The sequence below is a fragment of the Pelophylax lessonae genome (assembly GCF_965119305.1).
Source record: "Pelophylax lessonae genome assembly, chromosome: 1".
NCBI lineage: Eukaryota > Metazoa > Chordata > Amphibia > Anura > Ranidae > Pelophylax > Pelophylax lessonae.
The window spans coordinates 329626989-329648919 of record NC_138768.1 but is presented as its reverse complement, the minus strand read 5'-3'; the positions used below and the strand labels follow the sequence as shown (position 1 = coordinate 329648919).

Here is a 21931-nt window from a genome sequence, read left to right as displayed (position 1 = left end):
AACCACCTGCTTTATCCTGGCAGTGTCTGCTCTGCATGCAGCCAATCAGATATCTCCAAACTCCCTCACTATGCCTACTACGGTCACCTGACTGACGGACATGTGACATAGGGGGCGGGGCTGAGCCGGGAAGATGGCGGCGCCCTTGCTGGGTGAGGAGGATGAATGAGCTGTGTGTTATTTCGGATATTCTCCATGATTGTATGAGCTGTGTGCTGGTATTCCTTACTTATGAGTGTCAGGGGTGCTGTGTGTGACGAGTCCAGGAGGCTTTGTACCGAGCTGAATGCAGTGCAACATAGAGAATGATCGGCTGCTTGTATGTCCTGATTGGGAGAGGTCATACACTATACAATCAGAGTGTACAATACTAAAACAGTGTAATATATGGCTGCAGCTAAACAAATGATTCACTTTGTATACAGTCAAGTCCTTACACTGCGTAGTATATGTAAAGCAGATTGTACAAGCACATTGTGTGGCCAGCTTTAGCCTTATATAGTGCTGCTAATAATAGAACTAAAGGCAAGTTTTAGTTTTGGATAGAATAAGGGCTCTTTCACACGGGCGATCCGATCAGATCCGCCTGTCAGTTTTTAGGCGGATCTGATCGGATCCTCCATGCAGCTCTATGGGGCAGCGGGTGTCAGCGGAGACACCTCCGCTGACACCCGCTGCCATCCGCATCCGATCCTGTGCGTGAAATCTGGACGGATGGAAACCCTATTTTTCCATCTGTTCAGGGATTGGATCGGATCGGATGAGAGTGGACAGGCGGTCCGCTCTCATCCGATCCCCCATAGAGAGCAGCGGGAGCTGTGACACCTCCCTCTCCGCACTGCAAGCTGAGACGGAGCTGTCATCCGCCCGGCTCAGCGGGGATCGGCGGATCGATCCCCGCTGAGCAGCACGGATCCGCCTATGGAGGCGAACCGTGTGAAAGAGCCCTAAGGGAAGGTTATAATCCCTTTCCCTGCCAGAGACATCTCTTTCATTTCTTGCACGTTAAAAAAATGAATAATAAAATCATTGCAGTAAACTCCCAAACATTATATATTTTCTGAACGCAGACACCCTAAAGAATAAAATAGTGGTAGTTCCAATTTTTCCTGCTATGTGGTATTATCACAAAGGTTTTGCAAATGCAAAATTTCTGTAAAAAAAAAAAAAAAAAGAAAATACACTAAAGTTCATTTTAACCACTTCCATACTGGGTCTGGCACTCCTCCCCCTACGTGTAAAAATCATCTTTTTTTTTTTTTTTTTAAGAAAAATACAACCCCCAAACATATTATTATAAATACTCCCAAACATATTATTATAAATACTCCCAAACATATTATATGTTGTGTTTTTTTTTTTTTTTTTTAGAAAAATACAACCCCCCAAACATATATGTTGTGTTTTTATATATATATATATATATATATATATATATAATACTCATAACCCACAAACATATTATATGTTGTTAAAAAAGAGGGATTTGACCGGCGCTATGGAGTGTATAAAATATGTAAAAAGTGCAGGTATCAGTGCTGGTTCACACTTGTGCGATGCGGGAAGGCTGCGAATTCGCAGCCTGTTATCGCATCCGCACAAGAGGCAGTTCACACTGCCATATGTGATACGCAGGGGGTGTCAATTAAATGTTAACGACACCCCCAGTTTGATCGCAGGGCGATCTGACAGTTTGCACAGGATCGGATCGCACAAGTGTGAACCACTGTGCGATCCGATCCTGATGCGGCTGGAAAAAAAGGTTCATGTGCGTCTTTTGTGCAGGTGCAGTGCGAATTTCAGCCATACAAAGTGTATGGCTGAATTTGCATCCGCACATGAGATCGCATGTAATGAAGGAGCAGTGCGCTCCGAATTACATGCGATCAGCGCTCCCGCAGTAGTGTGAACCGGCACTCAAGCTGCCACCAACCAACCCCTAAGGAGGGGTCAAGTGTATAAACGGAGTGAAAGGATTGGTAATGGCGCTAACCTGATATAATGCACAAGATTCCGTGTGTATGTGTTAGTGGTAAATACCAAAAAGACCAAAGAAAATAACTTATGGTATAAAATTTCATGTGATCATAAAGTGCAAGTGCCAAGAGACAGGATCTATATATTGGGCTTAGTGATGTATGCCCAGAAAGTGCTTTTGTGCTAGAAATAAATGTGCACACATCAAATATAAAGTGCTGTTTTATTGTTCACAGACAGTGCAAAATAAATAAATAGTGCGGGTATTAATGGTATAAATAAAGTAAAAAGGTGTAATCCATAAATATGGAGATGAAACTTTAGATCTATACTGTGCCAGACGTGGTGCTAGTGCAAAACAACAGTGATAGAGTCACTAGAGCTGTGATCTGAAAATACCTGTGCATAAAGGGAACACTAGGTGTCGCACTCACACCTTTTAAATGGCACAAAGGGAATACAGGCTGTATTAATCACAGGTACACCAGATAGAGGCTTAGAATGTAGTCTTTGGGTGGGCAAACCTCAGGGGATCCTCCGGGTATGGGTCCGATCGTGGTGTCTGACCCCTCCTCGAAGGGGAAGAAAGATTCCGTCTGCCACTGTCCCCAGGCACCGTCCACCCTTGCATTCAAGACTATCTTGTGCTTGTCTCAAAGGGCATCAAATCGAGGTTCAAAGTGTAACATTAAATTCATTTCATCTTTTCCAAAGTTTACGGCAAACCTTTTACAGTCCTTTGGAATGAAGCCCTCCACCTCCACACTGTGACCGGGTTTGAAGGCAAAGTTATTCAAGACAAAAATCTGTATGGGAGAAAGGAGAGCATCACACCATAATCTTCCATCTTGCTTCAGACAAACTTGTTTGATGCCCTTTGAGACAAGCACAAGATAGTCTTGAATGCAAGGGTGGACGGTGCCTGGGGACAGTGACAGACGGAATCTTTCTTCCCCTTCGAGGAGGGGTCAGACACCACGATCGGACCCATACCCGGAGGATCCCCTGAGGTTTGCCCACCCAAAGACTACATTCTAAGCCTCTATCTGGTGTACCTGTGATTAATACAGCCTGTATTCCCTTTGTGCCATTTAAAAGGGGTGAGTGTGACACCTAGTGTTCCCTTTATGCACAGCTATTTCCAGATCACAGCTCTAGTGACTCTATCACTGTTGTTTTGCACTAGCACCACGTCTGGCACAGTATAGATCTAAAGTTTCATCTCCATATTTATGGATTACACCTTTTTACTTTATTTATACCATTAATACCCGCACTATTTATTTATTTTGCACTGTCTGTGAACAATAAAACAGCACTTTATATTTGATGTTTGCACATTTATTTCTAGCACAAAAGCACTTTCTGGGCATACATCACTAAGCCCAATATATAGTTCCTGTCTCTTGGCACTTGCACTTTATGATCACTTGAAATTTTATACCATAAGTTATTTTCTTCGGTCTTTTTGGTATTTACCACTAACACGTACACACAGGATCTTGTGCAATATATCAGGTTAGCGCCATTACCAATCTTTTCATTCCGTTTATATTATATGTTGTGTTTTTTTGTTTTTTTTTTTAGAAAAATACAACCCCCAAACATATATATATATTTTTTTCTTATATATATATATATAATATATATGTGTAAAACACTCACAACCCCCAAACATATTATGTTTTTTTTTTTTAATCAGAGACCCTAGGGAATAAAATGGCAGTTGTTGCAATTTTTTTATGTCACACCATATTTGCGCAGCAATTTTTCAAACGCTTTTTTAAAAAAAAAAAAAGTTTCATGAATAAAAAAAAAAAAAAAACACTAAAGTTAGCCCAATTTTTATGTATAATGTGAAAGACGATGTTTCCCGAGTAAATAGGTACCTAAGATGTCACACTTTTAAATTGCGCACACTTGGAATGGGGCCAAACTTCGGTACCTAAAAATCTCCATAGGCAACACTTTAAAAATGTTTACAGGTTACCCAGTTTAGAGTTACAGAGGAGGTCTAGTGCTAGAATTATTGCTCTCACTCTAACATTCACGGCGATACCTCATGTGGAGTTTGGATGTCGTTTATATATGTGGACGCTACCTACGCTTGGTTCTGCGTGCGAGCCTGATCTCAGGCTGGAAAGCCTGAGATCCAAAAAAAAATGATCTTAGGCTTTCCATCTGAACACATGGCAGTGTTTTCAACTTCCGGGGTTGGGCATGATATCACATAGTCGGCTCTATGGTAAACTTCCGCTGCCAGCAGATTCCTTCTTCGGCTTGCCGATCGCACGGGCGAGCCAGTAGAAGCACTGGAGAGAGGAGGGGGGGGCGTAAAAACAATCAAGTGGTTGAACTGCCGCTATGATTGTTTTTACTGTGCATGGAATCGCCGGCAGAAAAAAAAATATCTAAAGGATGCCTATAGCTTCACCCATCATTCTGCCCAGGCCAATTTTCAGCTTTTAGCGCTGTTGCATTTTTAATGACAACTGCGTAGTCATGCAACACTGTACCTAAACCAAATTTATGTAATTGTTTTCCCACAAATAGAGGTTTATTTTGGTGGTATTTGATCACCACAAGGTTTTTTCTTTTTTGCTAAAAAAATAAAAAAAGACCGAAAAGTTTGAAAAAAATAAAGTTTTTTTGTTATACAATTTTGTAAATAGATACGTTTTTTTTCCTGCACTGATGGGGTGGCACTAATATGCGGCACTGATAGGCAGCATTGGTCGGCACAGATCAGCACTAATGGGCACTGATAGGCGGCACTGGTGGGCAATAATGGGCACTGGTGGGCAGCACTGATGGGTAGGGCACTGGCGGGCAGCACTGATGGGTAGGGCACTGGCGGGCAGCACTAATGGGGAGGGCACTGGTGGGCACCACTGATGGGGAGGGCACTGACGGGCTCCCTGAGCCCTGGTTGCTATCCCTGGTGGCCATGGTGGGCATCCCTGGGGTCATGGGTGGGCATCCCTGGGGTCATAGGTGGGCATCCCTGGTGGTTCTAGTGGCACCCCCCCCCCAATGTTCTGCACTGGTAATCAATGCTCTGATTACCAGTGCAGACCCCGTCCTGTCAGGAGAGCCGCATATCGGCTCTCCTCTACTCGTGCCTGTCAGGCACAAAGTAAGGAAAGCCGATCAAAGGCACTTCCTATTTAATATCTTAGTAGGCTCTTTACCGAGATCGGAGATGCGGTGTGTCAGAGTAACACGTCGCATCACCGATTGCAGCTCTGCGCGCCCCCCGGGGGCACACAGAGCGCATTATCCTGCCGCCGCCATATGACGTCCGGTCAGGATAATGCAACCACCTTCCCGCCGTCAATCGCCTATAGGGCGGGCGGGAAGTGGTTAAGCAGATCGTACAACCACATTGCATAACTAAAGGCAAAACTTTTTTGTTTTGGATAGAGTAAGGAAAGGTTAGACCCCCTTTAAGCTTTTCGCTGCCAAAGCTGTCTTTTGCATTTATTGCAAACCGTAAAAAAAAAAAAAATCATTTCAGTAAACTCCCAAACATTATATATTTTCACAAAGCAGACACCCTAAAGAATAAAATAGCAGTACTTCAATTTTTTCTGCTATGTGATATTACCACAAAGGTCTAGGAAATGCAAAATTTCTGTAAAAAAAAAAAAAAAATACACTAAAGTTTATTTTAAGGCACACAAATGCAATAAATTACCCAATTTTTTGGTAAAATATAAAAAAACAAGTTTGCAAAGAGTAAATAGATACCCAACATGTCATACCCTAAAGTGGAAGTAAACTTCCATCACTAACTTTTACCTATAGATAAGCCTATAATAAGGTTTACCTATAGGTAGTGTAAATATCTCCTAAACCTGCACCATTTATTTACTGTACATGCAGGCGGTAACATCACCGATGCATGCGCTCTGAAGGAACGGCCACCCATGCAGCAAACAGCAGCTCCCGCACGCATGCACGGGAGTGATGTCTTTGCGGCTCCGGCCAGTCACAGAGACTCGATGTCCACAATCTCGGAAGCAAGATGGTCGAAGATGGGAGCACCTGCAGCTCTGACATCTCAGCACTGGAAGAGCTTAGTTTTAAGGTAAGTTTAACATAATGTGCTAGTATGGGTTGCATACTAGCACTTTATGACATTACCTTGCAGGGTAAAGGCCCGTACACACGATGCGAAAATTGGAAGGAAAATTTAGTCCGACGAACGATCTGACGGTTTTCGGATTGTTAGTATGGTGCTTTCAACAGCCGACTACGGATTTTCGGACGACAAAATCTGGATGTGCAGGCTATAAAATTTTTATCATACGTCAACACAACTTTCAAATTTCATTTAATTAGTACAGTTTTCGTCCGGATCATAAGAGCAAGACTAGGCATGCTCAGAGACAAAAGAACACATAAAAAACAATTCAACACATGACATCACTTCTAAAGTAGAATTCTGTCGTACGGGAATTTTCATATGAAAATAATCTCTTCACTTTCCACATCAGACTAGCATGCAACAAAAAACAGACGACCGATCTTTCGATAATCTGATCGTGTGTACAGGGCTTAAGAAAAAACATCCAGTGGTTTACAACTGCTCTAAAAGTGTGTGCACTCATGAAATAATGACAGACTTCAGTACCCTGTATTTTCCATAGGCAATGCTTTAAAAAGCCCCCTATAGTTCATCAATTTAGTGTTACAAAGGAGCTCTGGTGCTAGAAATATTGATCGCACTCTGGCATGTGTGGCGATATGTAACGTGTATCACAATTACCAGTTTCATGTGTAGGCACCCCCAATGCGTGCATTTATGTTCATAGGTGCATGTATATGGGGTTGGGGTGCTCAAACATTTTTGAAGGGGTGATTTTATACGCTTTGGTGTAAATTTTTATTTTTTACAGTTTAAAAAAAATGTAATTTCATCATTGACAAATGATTTTTTGGTGACAGGTTCTCTTTAATGGGACATCTTGGGTCTAAATCAGTGGTTCTTAACACCTGTCCTCAGGACCCACTAACAGACCAGGTTTTCAAGATAACTGAAATACATCCCAGGTACAGCTGCATGATTCCGGATAAAATAAGAATCACAATTTTTTTGCTTAGGATAAAGATCACGATTCTCGGCGTAACATAATTTTTCACATTATACAAAAAATTGGGCCAATTTCATTGTTTATTTTTTTTTGTAATTCATTAAAGTGTATTTTTTCCCAAAAAACTGCGTTTATAAGACCGCTGCGCAAATATTGTGTAACATAAAAGATTGCAACAATTGCCATTTTATTCTCTACGGTCTCTGCTAAAAATAATATATATGTTTGGGGGTTCAAAGTAATTTTCTAGCAAAAAATAAAATTTTTTAACCACTTCTGGACATTAAATACCGGTGTTATCGCAGCAGATAGCTGCTATAACCCTGGTATTTTCATACAGGGCGGGTGGTCCACTTTCACATAAAAGTGGTCCCGGTGATGAGTTCACCGTGGGATCACTTTTATGGGTGGCAGGAGAGGAGCAGTTTAGTCAATAATGGCTGTGTGTTGAGTTATTTTGAGGGGACAGCACATTTACACTGTTATACAAGCTGTACACTCACTACTTTACATTGTAGCAAAGTGTCATTTTATAGTTACATAGTTACATAGTAGGTGAGGTTGAATAAAGACAATAGTCCATCCAGTTCAACCTGTGTAGGTGTATGTGTGGCTGTAATCATCTCACATACCCCTGAATGTTCTGATCATTGAGATGTACATCTAAGAGTCTTTTGAAAGCCACCATACTTCCCGCAGAAACCACCTCTTGTGGTAGAGAGTTCCACAATCTTGTTGCCCTAACAGTAAAGAACCCCCCACGCTGCCATGAGGTTTAAACACTTCTCCTCTAATCACATTGTTTGCCCCCTAGTCCTCATGCAATCCCTTCGACTGAACAGCTTTTTTTCTAAGCTGAGATCCCCATTGAGATATTTAAAAATTGCTATCATGCCCCCCCTCAAGCGTTTCTTCAGTGTTATCACATGAAAAGATAGAATAAAATACTTACAAAAATGTGAGGGTTGTACTCACTTTTGCTATACTGTATATAACCAATTCCAGCACACTGTGTTATGTGACAAAGGTGCTATTTCTTTAAACCCAGGTGTACATGAAAGCATAAGTGATGTATATAAAGTAAATATATAACGGATTCCAGTACACTGTGGCTTATGAATCCAATACTAAAGTGCTCTCAGTGCAGAAAAAGTGACAAAAATATACATTTCAATAGGCAATTTAACTCATAAAGTATGACAACACGTTGTGTCATATAGGGTAAAAAGTGCAAAAAAGTTCTAAAATTGCAGTACATAAAATATAAATAAATCCCAAAAATTCATAAGGCCATATAGAATATTAATCATGCGATTTAGAGTGCGACTTTGATCCAACTTTACACTCTTTGGATCAAAGTTGCATCAAAGTAGTGCGGGCCCCTTTTTAAGGTCACTGATTTTCAAAGTCGCATAGATGGGAACGGGTGCCATTGATTAGTCGCATTAGAGGAAATGTAGACTTAAGCCTCAAGCCTCGTACACACGCAACGAATTTCCGCCGACCGGTCGTCCATCTTTTGTCCAGAGTGGTGTCTGTTGGTTGGAATGTGCTCTAGACTGCACACGAATTTTCCCGTACGACAGAATTCTACTTCAGAAGTGATGTCATGTGTTGAATTGCTTTCTTTGTGTTCTTTCTTCTCTGAGCATTGCCCAGTCTTGCTCATTAGATTTTTCCCCATCGAAATCTGTACTAATGAGACGAAAATCGGCCGTGTTTTGATGGTCGACAAAAATTTTATAGCCTGCACACCAGGATTTTTTCAGCTGAAAAGTCGGAGTTGGTTGTCGGAAGTATCATACTAACAAGCCGAAAATCGGCAGATCGGTCGTCGGAAGAAAATTCCCGGCCAAATTTCTACTCGTGTGTACGGGGCTTAAGACTGGCCATACATGTCCAACTTTTGTTGCACAATTTTCTGTCAGATCTACCACAAACCACATAATGTGAGGTCAAAGCTAAACAACACATTCACTTGTATCCAATTAGGCAGGCCTTCGTACTACATACTTGAAGGTAAATTTCAAGAAAATCTGACAGAAAACTGAAAGAAAATTGTATCATGTATGGCCTGCCTTAGTGTGGTTGCCTGTAATATGATCATTGTAGACTGTGAGCTGAGACCCCAGAACACATCCAATTACACTTAGCCCCGGTTCACACTTGTGCGTGTGCGGGGTTCGCATGTAATGTCGGAGCGCACTGCTCCGACATTACATGCGATCAGCTGTGCGGTGCGAGTTTAGCCATACAAACTGTATGGCTAAATTCGCATCGCTCCCGCAGCAAACACGCACAGGAGGCATTTTTGCAGCCGCATCAGGATCGGATCGCACAGCGGTTCACACTTGTGCGATCGGATCCTGTGCGAACTGCACGATCGCACTGCGATATGCGATCAAACTGGGGGTGTCGTTAAGATTACATTGACACCCCCAGCGTATCGCATATGGCAGTGTGAACTGCCGGGGGTGCGATGCGGGAACAGGCTGCGAGTTTGCAGCCTTCCCGCATCGCATAAATGTGAACCGGACCTGACAACCCAAAATTGGGGATTTTCCTTTTGCTTTCAGTGATAATGGTAAACAGGACAAAATATAGAGGGTGATTCTACCTAATGAGGACACAGACAGCGATAAAAACTGACAAATGTTCTAATTCCTCTCCACTCTATCCAAAAATAAAAATGATTTGCCTTTACTTATACTTGAATTACTCCGTAAACTAAACCTGCTATGAGAATTATGTTGTCACTGTTGACCTCCAGTACATTTTAGTCGACTAAAACTCCAGTACATTTTAGTCGACTAAAACTCCAGTACATTTTAGTCATCTATAATTGAATGGGTGTAGTTCAATTGTAATTTGTGATGCATTATTTAAGCATTTCTGTACAATTTCCAAACTCCTTATATACTACTGCTGGTCCCGGAGTGAAAAATCGAATGTGTTATTATTTATAGTATTAAGCTTTGAGCATGCACCAATTTTGGCAGCAAATTTCAATTTAGTTTTAGTTATAGTCTTGACTAAAATTTTAGTTTTAGTCGTATTTTAGTCTTAAGACTAAAATGCCATTTTAGTTTTAGTCGTATTTTAGTCATCTGAATTGTTTTAGTCGTATTTTAGTCTACTAAAATTGTGGTAATTTAGTCGACGAAAACGTTTTAGTCGGTTTTAGTCGATGAAATTAACACTGTTGCACACAAGCCTATTATGTTCAGAAAACGCCCTCTGAAAATGCTAGCTGCCTGGCTTCATAGTCTCAGTGCATCCTGATTACTGACATGGAACAAGCATACAGCTAATGATGTCAAGATTCTAATTTGTATTTTTGTTTTGTGCCAGTGTCTAACACTTCATTCACACCTGAGTGTATCGTTTTCAGGCGTTTTTTTGGGCTTTTTTTTCAGGCATTTTTTGGGCTTTTTTCAGGTGTTTTTTTGGGGGGCTTTTTCAGGCGTATTTTCGGGCTTTTTTCAGCGGTTTTCAGGAGTGGAGTCAGCAATGGCAGCCTACATATTCATCTCAGACCTGGTTCCTTTTGAAGTGACCCTGTCAGTTAAAAAAGAAAAGCCTGAAATGTCAATTATCAGCAGTAGGAGAGCTACTACACTTCCTTTCCATGTCACTACTATGACTTAATTCCAGCTCTACAACTTCCATCAGACTTTTCAGTATTCAGCACATTTTGGAGTGTCAGAGGCCTGTGACCCCCCACAAATGTTATGCAGGGGTCAGAGGATGGAACCGCAATGTGCAGTGGGTGGTGACACAGACTTTGGATGCTTCCAGAAGTGTCAAATGATAACATACTTGACAAAGGCTGCACCTCTGGATTGGAGGGATGGTAAATGGCAAGGGCCACAGAGATGAATATAAGGCAGCGTTTCTCAACCTTTTTTTCAGTCAGGGCACCCTTTAAAAATGATGGACAGTCTCAAGGCGCCCCATTCTAAAATGTAAAAACTATTCAAATAGTCTTACATAATGCGGCAACAAGTAGGCCACCCAACGTTGGAGGTGATTTATTCTTCCTAAGCAAATCCACTTTTGTAAACTGGTACTGACTAGGATTCCAATGTTTCTCTTCTCCCTCTGCTTTTCACTATCATTCAGCTAATGTGAGGGGCAGGGGAGGGTCAAACAAGGATGCTATACATGCAATTGACATCCTCCTTATCAACATATAATGCCAATGGTCGTTAGGACGCAGGCAGTTACAAGGTTCTAATTGTGCACAATGAAAACCTATTTTGAAAACTATTTTTGGGCAATTTTTAGCCATTTTGCCAAGGCACCCCTGAAGAAACCCCAAGGCACCCCAGGGTGCCTGGGCACACTGGTTGAAAAAGGCTGATATAAGGGCCTGTTCACACAATAAGGCTCCATTCACACCTGAGCGTATGGTTTGCAGGCGTTTTGGGATTTTTTCAGGTGTTTTTTGCAGATGTTTGGAAGCAGGCATTGACATCTAACAAAAACGTTTGTAATCTGCAAAAAAAGAAGCTCATGTACGTTTTTGAGCTTCAGGCATTTTGCCCCAGGTGACAAAATGCTCAGATGTGAACAGGGGGCATTGAAATAAATAGGATTTTGCTTTTTGGGCATTTTGAGAGTTCAGAGATGAGCGTTTTATGAGCTGAAAAGCGCTCAGGTGGGAACAGGGCCTAAGTGTGGGGCTGCAGTGGGAAGCCTTGCCCAACGCATTGACAATATGTCTTCTGTCCTATTCATTTCACACTATTGCACTGCGGTGGTGTGAGCTGAAAAATAAAGTAGGACATGCTGTACTTATTTCAATGCATATACAGTACAGAGCATTACAACCCACAGAAAAATAAAGGAAACAATGCAATGTGTCATTTATACATCACATTCACAGTGCACAGCAGCAGCCATGGTATAACACTGTGAAATGAGCCTTGACAGCTCTTCTAAAGCTTGGGAATAGGCTTTCAGTTTTTATTAGGTGGCTGACAGGGTCACTTTAAAGTAAGAGCAATGTGTTGCCCAATCTGCATATTTGTGCCTGGATAGTGTAGGAGAGATCAGCAATGATCGCTTCCATACTTCCTGAGTACAGGTTTCCTTTAATGCTCAACTCTGGGCCGATACAAAAATTATCCCTTGTGCCCATGTTACAAGGGTTAAAAGCCTATTTTGTCTAGGGGAGTAGAGAAATAATTTTGCTTACCTGAGCCTTAAAGCCCCGTACACACGTCCCGATCGTCGGCCGAACGATCGGCCGTCTTTTGTCCAGGGCTGTCTTGTCGGTTGAAAAGTGCAAAAGACTGCACACAAATTTTGTTGGCCAACAACAGCCGACTGCAGAAGTGATGTCATGTGATGGTTAACTTTCCTTGTCTTTTTTCTTTTCTGAGCATGCCCAGTCTTGCTAATCTGCTGTCTGTCGGCCGAAATCTGTACTGACTGGCGAACAATCGGCCGTTCTGGTGTTGGCCAACAAAAATTGTAATGCTTGCACGACAGATTCTGTTCGGCCGAAAATGCGCTGTCGGAAGCATCATACTAACAAGCCTACAATCGGCCGATCGGTCGTCGGCCGAATATTTACGGCCGACAATCGGTACGTGTGTACGGGGCTTTACTCCCCCTACAGGTGGTGCTCCCCATCATCCGGCGGTGGACTGTGCTTCGGCATCCTCATATCTAGGGCAGGGCTATGGACCCAGCTCTGGTTTGGATGATGTCGGGACCCTAGACCAGTTGAGTGTGGGGGTGCAGAAGCTGCAGGAAGGATCTGGTAAATATATTTCCTCCTATTGTCCCCTTAAACATAAACAAGCAATTAACCCTTACAGTTGCGGTCACAGCCCCACTGCAAGGGATCAGTTCTTATTTCCCCCGGGGTTGGGCTTGAAGGCTACTGTAACAGTGCATTAGGGAGCCGTTCAGAAGGAATGGCATCATAGTTTGTGTGTTTCATGAAACACACATTCTATTACTAGAAATAAATGTGATTCCAGAGTGGGCCATGCATGTGAAGAGTTTAAAGTGTAATGCCTGTCCATTCCATGATGTAAACATTTCCAATGTGTGTATGGCAGTTGGGATTGTATGACAACGGCAAATTCAAATGTGGTCCTCTTATGTTTATCAGCTTCTTTAAAAAATTGATCATCAGGTTTCTGTTATCCCCATACACAGGTATAAAACAAACTAGAATAAAATCCGCTCTAATTGGAACTCCATGCATGGACAGTTTTCACTCAGAGAACTTGTATGTTTATGTTTTACAGTGACATGCATGCAGCGGGGTGTGCACAGGACTTCTGTATTATGCAGATTTAAAAGAAACTTGCAGAACAGTGCTGTGCTCTTCGCTGGGCAAGACTGGAGAAAACAGTGAGTATCTTTAATGATCATTAATGTTTAGGAAGTATTAAGAACAAAAACAAAATGCATTTTATTGTTTAGTTTAACAGATTGAGCACAATAAAATCTTTGTCTTTCCTTTCTACAATAAAATAAACGTTTCCAACAAAAACGATTGCTTACATTTTTTTTTCTCCAGCACTCGCAGTGGTAAGAGTTAGCTGGACAGTGCAGATTTCAGCCAGCGTGTTAGCTTGAAGAAGCAAGGAGTGTGGGCAGCAGGGGAGTGACTTGCCATCCTAGGCTGTGGGGCCGTGTTTCAATTAATGCACATAGTGTAGGGAGATAAAACTCTAGTCCCTGCATGGAAGTGTGGCTCCATAGGATGCTGCAAGAGAAAGAAAGCCATCCTGAAACAGGAGAACTATAGAAGCAGTTATGGCACCAGCTTGAAAGAGAAGTATGAGGTTCAAAAATCAAAACCAAACCGACATACACACCTAGGTGGATGCAGCATCACTGCGATGCTGCATCTGTCACTCACTACATCTAAGGGCCCTTTCACACTGATACATTTTTACCTTGCAAGAAAACGCAGGAAAAATGTTTCCTTTGAAAACTTGTGGGACTTTTCACACCACTGCGCTGTAGGTGCAGTGCGTTTTTGAAAAGTCCTACATGCTGCATCTTTGGTGCTATTTTGGAAACCACACCAAAAACGCAGCTCCCCATTGAAATGAATGGAAATCGCAGTAAAACCGCACCCGCAATTTGCATTTTTGTTGTGTTTTTGAGTCTCATGTCCATTTTTCACAGGTGCAGGCAGCCCATAAACGCACAGGAAATGCATCTGAAACACAGCAAAATCACGATAAAAATGCATATACGTTTTTACTGCGATTTTACTACAGAGCATTGTGAAAGGGATCTAAGACTGAGAACCAAGCGTTTAAAGTGGAGTTCCACCCAAAAGTGGAACTTCTGCTTTAAATACTGCTGACCCCTTGAGATGCCACTTTAGGCATGTCATTTTTTTTGGGGAGGAAGTGGGTACCTAGATTTGACAGGTACCCACTCCCACTTCTGCTCGGGCCACCTAGGTGGCTCAAGCAGAAGTTCTCCTCTCATCCTCCCTCCCTGCAATCAACTGGGACACGTCAGAGGTCCCAGAAGATTGCCCGGCCATTCACAACGCGCAGCGTGAATCGCGCATGTGCAGTGCACACCCAGCTGTGAAGCCGCAAGCTCTCACAGCCGGGGGCCCACACTAGAGATGCCGGCGGCCGCCGAGAGGCTTTAAGCACCCGTATCTCTGGATCATGGAACAGGTGAGCTTGTGTTTATTAAAAGTCAGCAGCTACACTTTTTGAAGCTGCTGTCTTTTAATAAACACAAAAATTAGTGGAACTCCGCTTTAAAGACCACTGATCACTCGGTTCTCAGTCTTCAGTGAGCAGCGAGCCTGTGACTGTCATTCACCCATCTGTGCTCTGCCCCTCCAGCGCTCCTCTAAGCGCCGGGCTGTGGTGGTAGCGGGAGTGACTGCCTTATGCCCCATACACACGTGCAGATTATCTGCAGACTTTTGTCTGCAGACTTACCTTTTCTATGTAGTGCAAGGGCCTGCCGGATTGCATACAAATTGAAAGTGTTTAGGTTTGACCTCATATTATATGGTTTTGGTAAGTCTGCAGACAAAAGTCTGCAGATAATCTGCACGTGTGTATGGGGCATTAGGCTCTCAACGTTGTGCTGAGAGGCTGAGCCAGCTGCCGGTCCAGGCATCTGGGTGGATCCTAACGTTAACCACTTTACCACCAAGCCTATTTTTGACACTTTTTGTTTACAAGGTAAAATCAGTATTTTTTGCTAGAAAACTACTTAAAATCCCCAAACATTATATATATTTTTTTAGCAAAGACTCTGGAGAATAAAATGGCGGTCATTCCAATATTTTTTGTTCCGCGGTATTTGCGCAGCTGTCTTTCAAACGCCATTTTTTTGGAAAAATCACATTTCACTGCATTTAAAAAAAAACAAAACAGTAAAGTTAGCCTATTTTTTTATATACTGTGAAAGATGATGTCACACTGAGTAAATAGATACCCAACATGTTACGGTTTAAAATTGCGCACACCCGCGGAATGGCGACAAACTACGGTCAATAAAAATCTCTATAGGCGACGCTTTAAAATTTTTTACCGGGTACCAGTTTAGAGTGAGTTAGAGTGTAGCTCTTTTTTTAAAATTGTTGCTCACGCTCTGGCGATCGCGGCAATACCTCACATGTGTGGTTTCAACAGCGATTTCATTTGCGGCGCGACTTCCATATTCCATTTCGTGCGTGAGCTAATCACTTTTATTGCTGTCACAAGCAATGTAAACATCCCTTGTGACAGCAATATGCAGTGACAGGTACTCTTTATGGAGGGATCGAGGGTCTAAAAGACCTAGACCCCTCCACTACACTTCCATGTATTCAAAACGCCGAAAACAGCATTTTTGAATACTCTCACTTTTTGAATCTGCCGCCTTTAGCAGCAAAGTAACCTGGACGTGACGTCATGGACGCTGCCTCCGGGTTACATCATTGGAGACCCGATCACTGCCGCTTGGCTTTGATCGGGACTCCATCAAGCCGGCGGACGTGACGGCTGGGTGCTCGGGTCTCCCAGTGGGACGGGAGACCCGGGCAAAACCACGGGAGGGGGCGTCCCTCCTTTTTTTGTCATTCATACGGTTTTTGACTGCTTCGAAACTGAGCAATGGGGTCTTCCAAGCCCTGGCAATACTCAATTTTGTAGCAGTAAACAGATTCTGAGCCAGTTGCCGTTGTTGACGAGACAGTTCAATTATTGGTTTGCATAAAAGGACCTCATAGGGGTCTCTCTTTAGGTTAATATGGAAAATAGTGCGAAGCAGGGCGTAGACCCTGATCCACAGTCTGCACACCTCGGAACATGTCCACCAAATATGGGCCATGGTCCCCTCCTGGGAGCATCCCCGGAAGCGCAGGGGAGAATATGTTGGTATAAACCTGGCCAACCTAGCTGGGGTGTAATACCATCTGTAGAACACTTTATAGGCATTTTCTAAGATCAGTAAATTACGAGAGCATTTTGAAAGAGCAGCTGTGATATGCTGCCAATCTTCCCCATCTAACTGCCTCCCCAAGTCCTTTTGCCATTGGGAATGATAAGGCAGAAGCGGAGGTTTGTCGCGAGAGATAATAGAGGCATAAAGAAGCGAAATGAGTCCCCGGCGAGTGAGGTCTCGCCCTGCAAAGGCTCTCGAAGAGAGTCAATGTGCAGGGTAAGGGTTCAGATTTGATGAGTTGTTGGAGGAAATGTTGGAGTTGAAGATATCTGTAATGTTCACGTAGGGGGATATCATGGGAGGATCTAAGAGATTCAAAGGAAAGTATTTTAGTAGGAGTGAATAGTGAATGGATATCCACGAAACCAGGGTCAGTCCACCAGGAAAATTGCTGAGGGTTTAAAAAATAAAAAAAAATTGCTATGGGAGTTTTTACTTTTTCATATGATTGTACTTTAGAAATGAATAAGGTCTCTGTTTTTAATTGGTGATACAGCAAGTGTCTAAAAGTGCATCCATCGAGAATCCACCATCTACCTGGTCAGTGGCTTTGCTAATAGCTGGTTGATTGATAAACCCAAAATAACATCCTGTAGATAGCTGGTTTTTCATCTGTAGAATGTATTGTTATTATGAAGGGAATACTTAACATTTCCAATGTCTACACACAGGTATGGTTTTGCTCGCAGTGATTCAGAGTATGGACCCTTGACAGACCTTCCAGACTGGAGCTTTGCAGGTAAATTAAGATAGATGTGATGCGTTTTGTCAGATTTATTGAAATATTTACACATATTCAACTTTTTGCATAAGATGGAAAGTTGCGTCATTCAAACATGAATTTTCGTTTCAGCGTTCTTCAAAGCACATTGACTTTTCGTGATGTAGCTGTTTTTTTTTTTTTTTTAATGTGTACATGCATTTCTTGGTTCATAAGTCCCATATAAAATAGAATTTTAGTGTAAATGTAAAAAAAATTGTAATTTTCAAAAAAATTGTAAGAGAGAGAGAGCCCCCCTGGGTGTTAACCACCTGTTAAAGGGACTCCGGGGCAACCCAGCATAGTCCTAACATGTGCCGGGTTACATAAACTCCTGTGCATGCAGGGAGTACATTCATCTTAACCAGGCTAATCAGGCTAATCAATATGACTAAACGGGAGATTCGCATAGTAAATGTGTAGCCGATAAATTTGCAGCAACTGCATGATGAGAGCATGTCAATATGGACCAAAATCTCTGAGGAATGTTTACAAAACCTCCTTGAATCTATGCCACAAAGAATTTAGGTGGTCCTGAAGGCACAAGTACCCGGTACTACCTAATAATATAGTGGCCAGTGAGTTTATACGGTCCATCTTTTGCATCTCGTAGCTGTAATTTATACAAAGGTATCAAACCATACATTACAGACCGTCAAGTATAATCAATGTTGAATATAGTTCTGTTTTAATACCTGAAATGCTATATGTCCAATTTTAGTAATCCGTTGACACCAGCGTCATACATATATGTGGCGTATGGAGGTGAGCCACCTTCTGAGGTGCCATATACACTATATTACCAAAAGTATCGGGACGCCTACCTTTATATGAACATGGCATCCCAGTCTTAGCCTGTAGGTTCAATATTGAGTTGGCCCACCCTTTGCAGCTATAACAGCTTCAACTCATCTGGGAAGGCTGTCCACAAGGTTTAGGAGTGTGTCTATGGGAATGTTTCACCATTCTTCCAGAAACGCATTTGTGAGGTCAGGCATGTTGGACGAGAAGGCCTGGCTTGCAGTCTCCGGTCTAATTCCAAAAGTGTCCTATCGGGTTGAGGTCAGGATTCTGTGCAGGCCAGTCAAGTTCCTCCACCCCAAACTCGCTCATCCATGTTTTTATGGACCTTGCTTTGTGCACTGGTATAAATCATTTGGTGGAAGGGGGATTATGGTGTGGGATTGTTTTTCAGGGGTTGGGCTTGGCCTCTTAGTTCCAGTGAAGGAAACTCTTAAGGCGTCGACATAACAAGACATTTTGGGCAATTTCATGCTCCCAACTTTGTGGGAACAGTTTGGGGATGGCCCATCCTGTTCCAACATAACTGCGTATCAGTGCACAAAGTCCTGACCTCAACCCGATAGAATACCTTTGGGATGAATTGGAGCGCAAACTGTGAGCCAGGCCTTCTCGTCCAGATCAGGGTTTGACCTCACAAATGCAATTCTGGAAGAATGGTCAAACATTCCCATAGAAACACTCCTAAACCTTGTGGACAGCCTTCCCAGAAGAGTTGAAGCTGTTATAGCTGCAAAGGGTGGGCCAACTCAATATTGAACCCTACAGACTAAGACTGGGAGTTCATGTGCGTGTAAAGGCAGGCGTCCCAATACTTTTGGTAATATAGTGTATATGCGCAGGGGTGTTTGTGGGGGAAGTGCATTCCATAGCATGCTCCCAGAACAGCTCTCACTGACAGCTCCAGGTCTTTTACTCTGATCAGTGTGATCACTGTTCAACCCACCCGTGTACTTGCTTTCTCCTTCAGAACAGAGCAAAGGATACATAGAGGGGATTTTCCTAGACTGGAGCAGACAGAATTTGGAGCAAAGATAAAATAGTTAAATCAGGGCTTGAGCTAAGTTTGTGCTTCTGTGTCTCGGCCCTACTATGCGTACAAAGGACAATAACACGCACACATATATGTATCGATGTAAACATAATTAGCAGGAGAATTTACCTTGGTATTTTTTTTTTCTGCGGTGGGCAATAGCCCACAGTGAGAAATATACAGTTACATTTTTTAAAGTTGGTACAATTAATATTTTCACAATAACCACTAGGTGGCACACCCTCATGTTTTTCACAGCACAGTTCATGTGCTGACTTGTGCTGCTCAACACCAATGCTTGCACATTAATCCACTTGTTTAAATTCAATGATGCAATTGATACAATCTGGTAAATTCTTTTTCACTACTGTCATTCCCTTATGATCAATTTAGATCATATCAAAAAGCCTGACACAACTGTATGCTATTTGGAATACATTGCTCTATAATATTAGACTATATCTGTACTAGACACCTGTGGTTCTGCATGTGCATTTGGCTGATGGGGCATAAAGCAATAATCTGCATGTTTCCAACAACTGTCCTGAAATGAAGACTAATCCTCCTTTTTTTGATAGAATGAGACATGGGAAAACCTTCTGTTCTAGAAAGACTTTACTGTGATACACACTGATTCAGCTGGCGGGCTTTTTTTTAAATCAAATTTTTCTTTTCAATTTTTAAAGATAACTATTTGGTGACAATTTTTAGAAAGTCAAAGCTAGAGGTCACAGTAGTTTTAATGCACAATATTAACATCTGGTAGCACCAAGACATACCACTCAATAAGCACAATCTTAAAACAACTAGCAGTAAAAATGAGACAAAACCATCTCTAGCCCCTTTATTATGATTGGAATTTGCATTGTAATGGGTAGAAATCCTTGGGTGAGGGTATGGATCAGGAGAAACATACATTTTGCAATTGATTAATGAAGAAAACTACAGTTTTACAGTCAATTAACTGACTGGATCAAAAATCAGTGTGTCTATGACCAGCAAAAAGCACATGTTCTTCTTCTATTATGTAGTGAGATTATTATTTATGCGAATGACTGCAAGGTGTAGTGGGAAGTCATGTATGTTATTAGGCCTTGGGGGTCTCCTCTGATCTAGTACTTGACATTGCATATAAAGATGTACCTAGTTGTGCATAGCCATACACACGTGTGCAGATGAAGATTCAATCTTTTTGAACCACAAACAGTAACTCCTGCATATTTAGTAAAGAAATCAACACTCATCTTGCTTTAATATGCAAAAGTAGCCAAAGATTTCAAAGTTGAGTATAAATCAATTGTTATGACAGTTCTTAATGGTTTTACATTTTTCTTCTTTAGCAATGTCCTGTCTACTTTGTAAGCTATAATAGAAGAATATATATTCGGTGCTTATGCAACTATTATCTAATTTTGCCAGAACACCCCAGAAAATTCCTTTACCCAAATCCTAAGGGAAATTTCAGAAAAGTTTAATGCATTAGATTGTGGGAGAAGTTGCTTTCCTTTGATGGACAGCACCGTTAAAGTGCACCTGTTTTGGGGACTAGGCAAAGCAACAGTTTTGAGATGGATTAAGGCAGAATGGGGCTGTTGATTCAACATACACTGCATAAAATGAAACGTTCAACATGTACAACATAGATTGATAAGGATTGCAATAAAAACAGAGTAGTCATCCCCATTTGCATTGTCTGTACTGGCATGGCCCATCAGATGCCTAGAGATGATCATATGAACTATCCGATCATAAATATTTTAGCTGGGCCCCCTGGATAACCACCAGAACCTAGGCTTTCTGTCTAGGTTGCCTTGTGGATAATCCAACTTTGCTTCTTGGTGTGAATACTTTAAAGTCCCCTTCGTACAAACCCTCCCTGTAACCCCAACAGTAACACTTACCAGCACTAAGTAAATGTAAATCCTTGATTTAGTACTCCTTTTTCCTGCACTGCAATTATTTCTACCCAAGACTAACCCTTCCTGTACCATAAAGGTATGGTACATGGCTGGCATCCCAGTGCCAGAGTCTGTTCCACTTTTTTTTTTTACCAGGAAGAGCTTAGATGTACAATCCACCTTTGGACTTGATCCTGAAAACACATTTAGCTTAGATCTGTACATACTATATATAGTAGTATGCCTCTTAGCCCGGATCTGAACCTGCATTTTGCCACCAGTCCTACCTCATTGCCCACTTAAAAAATTATTTCTTTGGCCTTCCAGAAAGTGCTTCTTTCATACATCCTTTAAAAGTCGGGCAAACCTCGGCTTCAAAGTTGCTAGTGTTATGGACTATATCAAAAGCTACAGAATCTTATTCTACTCTTAAACATTTTAAGACCTTTTTATTTCCAATTTTTTATTTTGTGTTTAATACAAAAGCCTTTCCATCACTCTGTCCTCTCTGTTAGACAATGAGCAAAACTGGCCAGCTTCTCTAGAAGCAAGAGTTTCTAAGCAATGCTCATAGTAGTTCCCATAAATGGGTTTCCTTTCATCTGTCCGATTTGAAAGCCTTCATCGTTTACCTACCCGGGAGTTCTTCCAGTTGACATCACCGACTGCATATACAAATTTGACAGAGGTTCTAACCCTTTCAAACACTATCTAATACTAAAACAAAATACTAGGGGCACACTTTTGGTGTAGAGTTGCTGGGCTTCTTCTACAATGTAGTGTAGCCAGACTGCACGCTGCATTTCTATTGCTGTAAAGAAGCTGTTCCTGGCCAATACTGGTAGACATAGGGACCTGTTCTTTGCACAGAATGAGTAGCCTGTACTGGGAGCAGGTTTTTTCAAATGCAAATGAGGAAGTACTCAGA

General features: G+C 42.0%; 1 protein-coding gene across 1 annotated transcript in view; it reads left to right on the top strand.

Moving 5' to 3' along the window:
• Positions 1 to 59: 59 nt before the first annotated feature.
• Positions 60 to 21931, top strand: part of MRPL52 (mitochondrial ribosomal protein L52) — a 35402-nt gene continuing 13530 nt past the window's right edge. The window contains exons 1-3 of the mRNA XM_082246185.1: positions 60 to 152; positions 13340 to 13445; positions 17183 to 17250. Coding sequence (XP_082102311.1) covers positions 134 to 152; positions 13340 to 13445; positions 17183 to 17250 — 193 coding nt within the window. The 5' untranslated portion in view covers positions 60 to 133. The remainder of the gene's footprint in view (positions 153 to 13339; positions 13446 to 17182; positions 17251 to 21931) is intronic.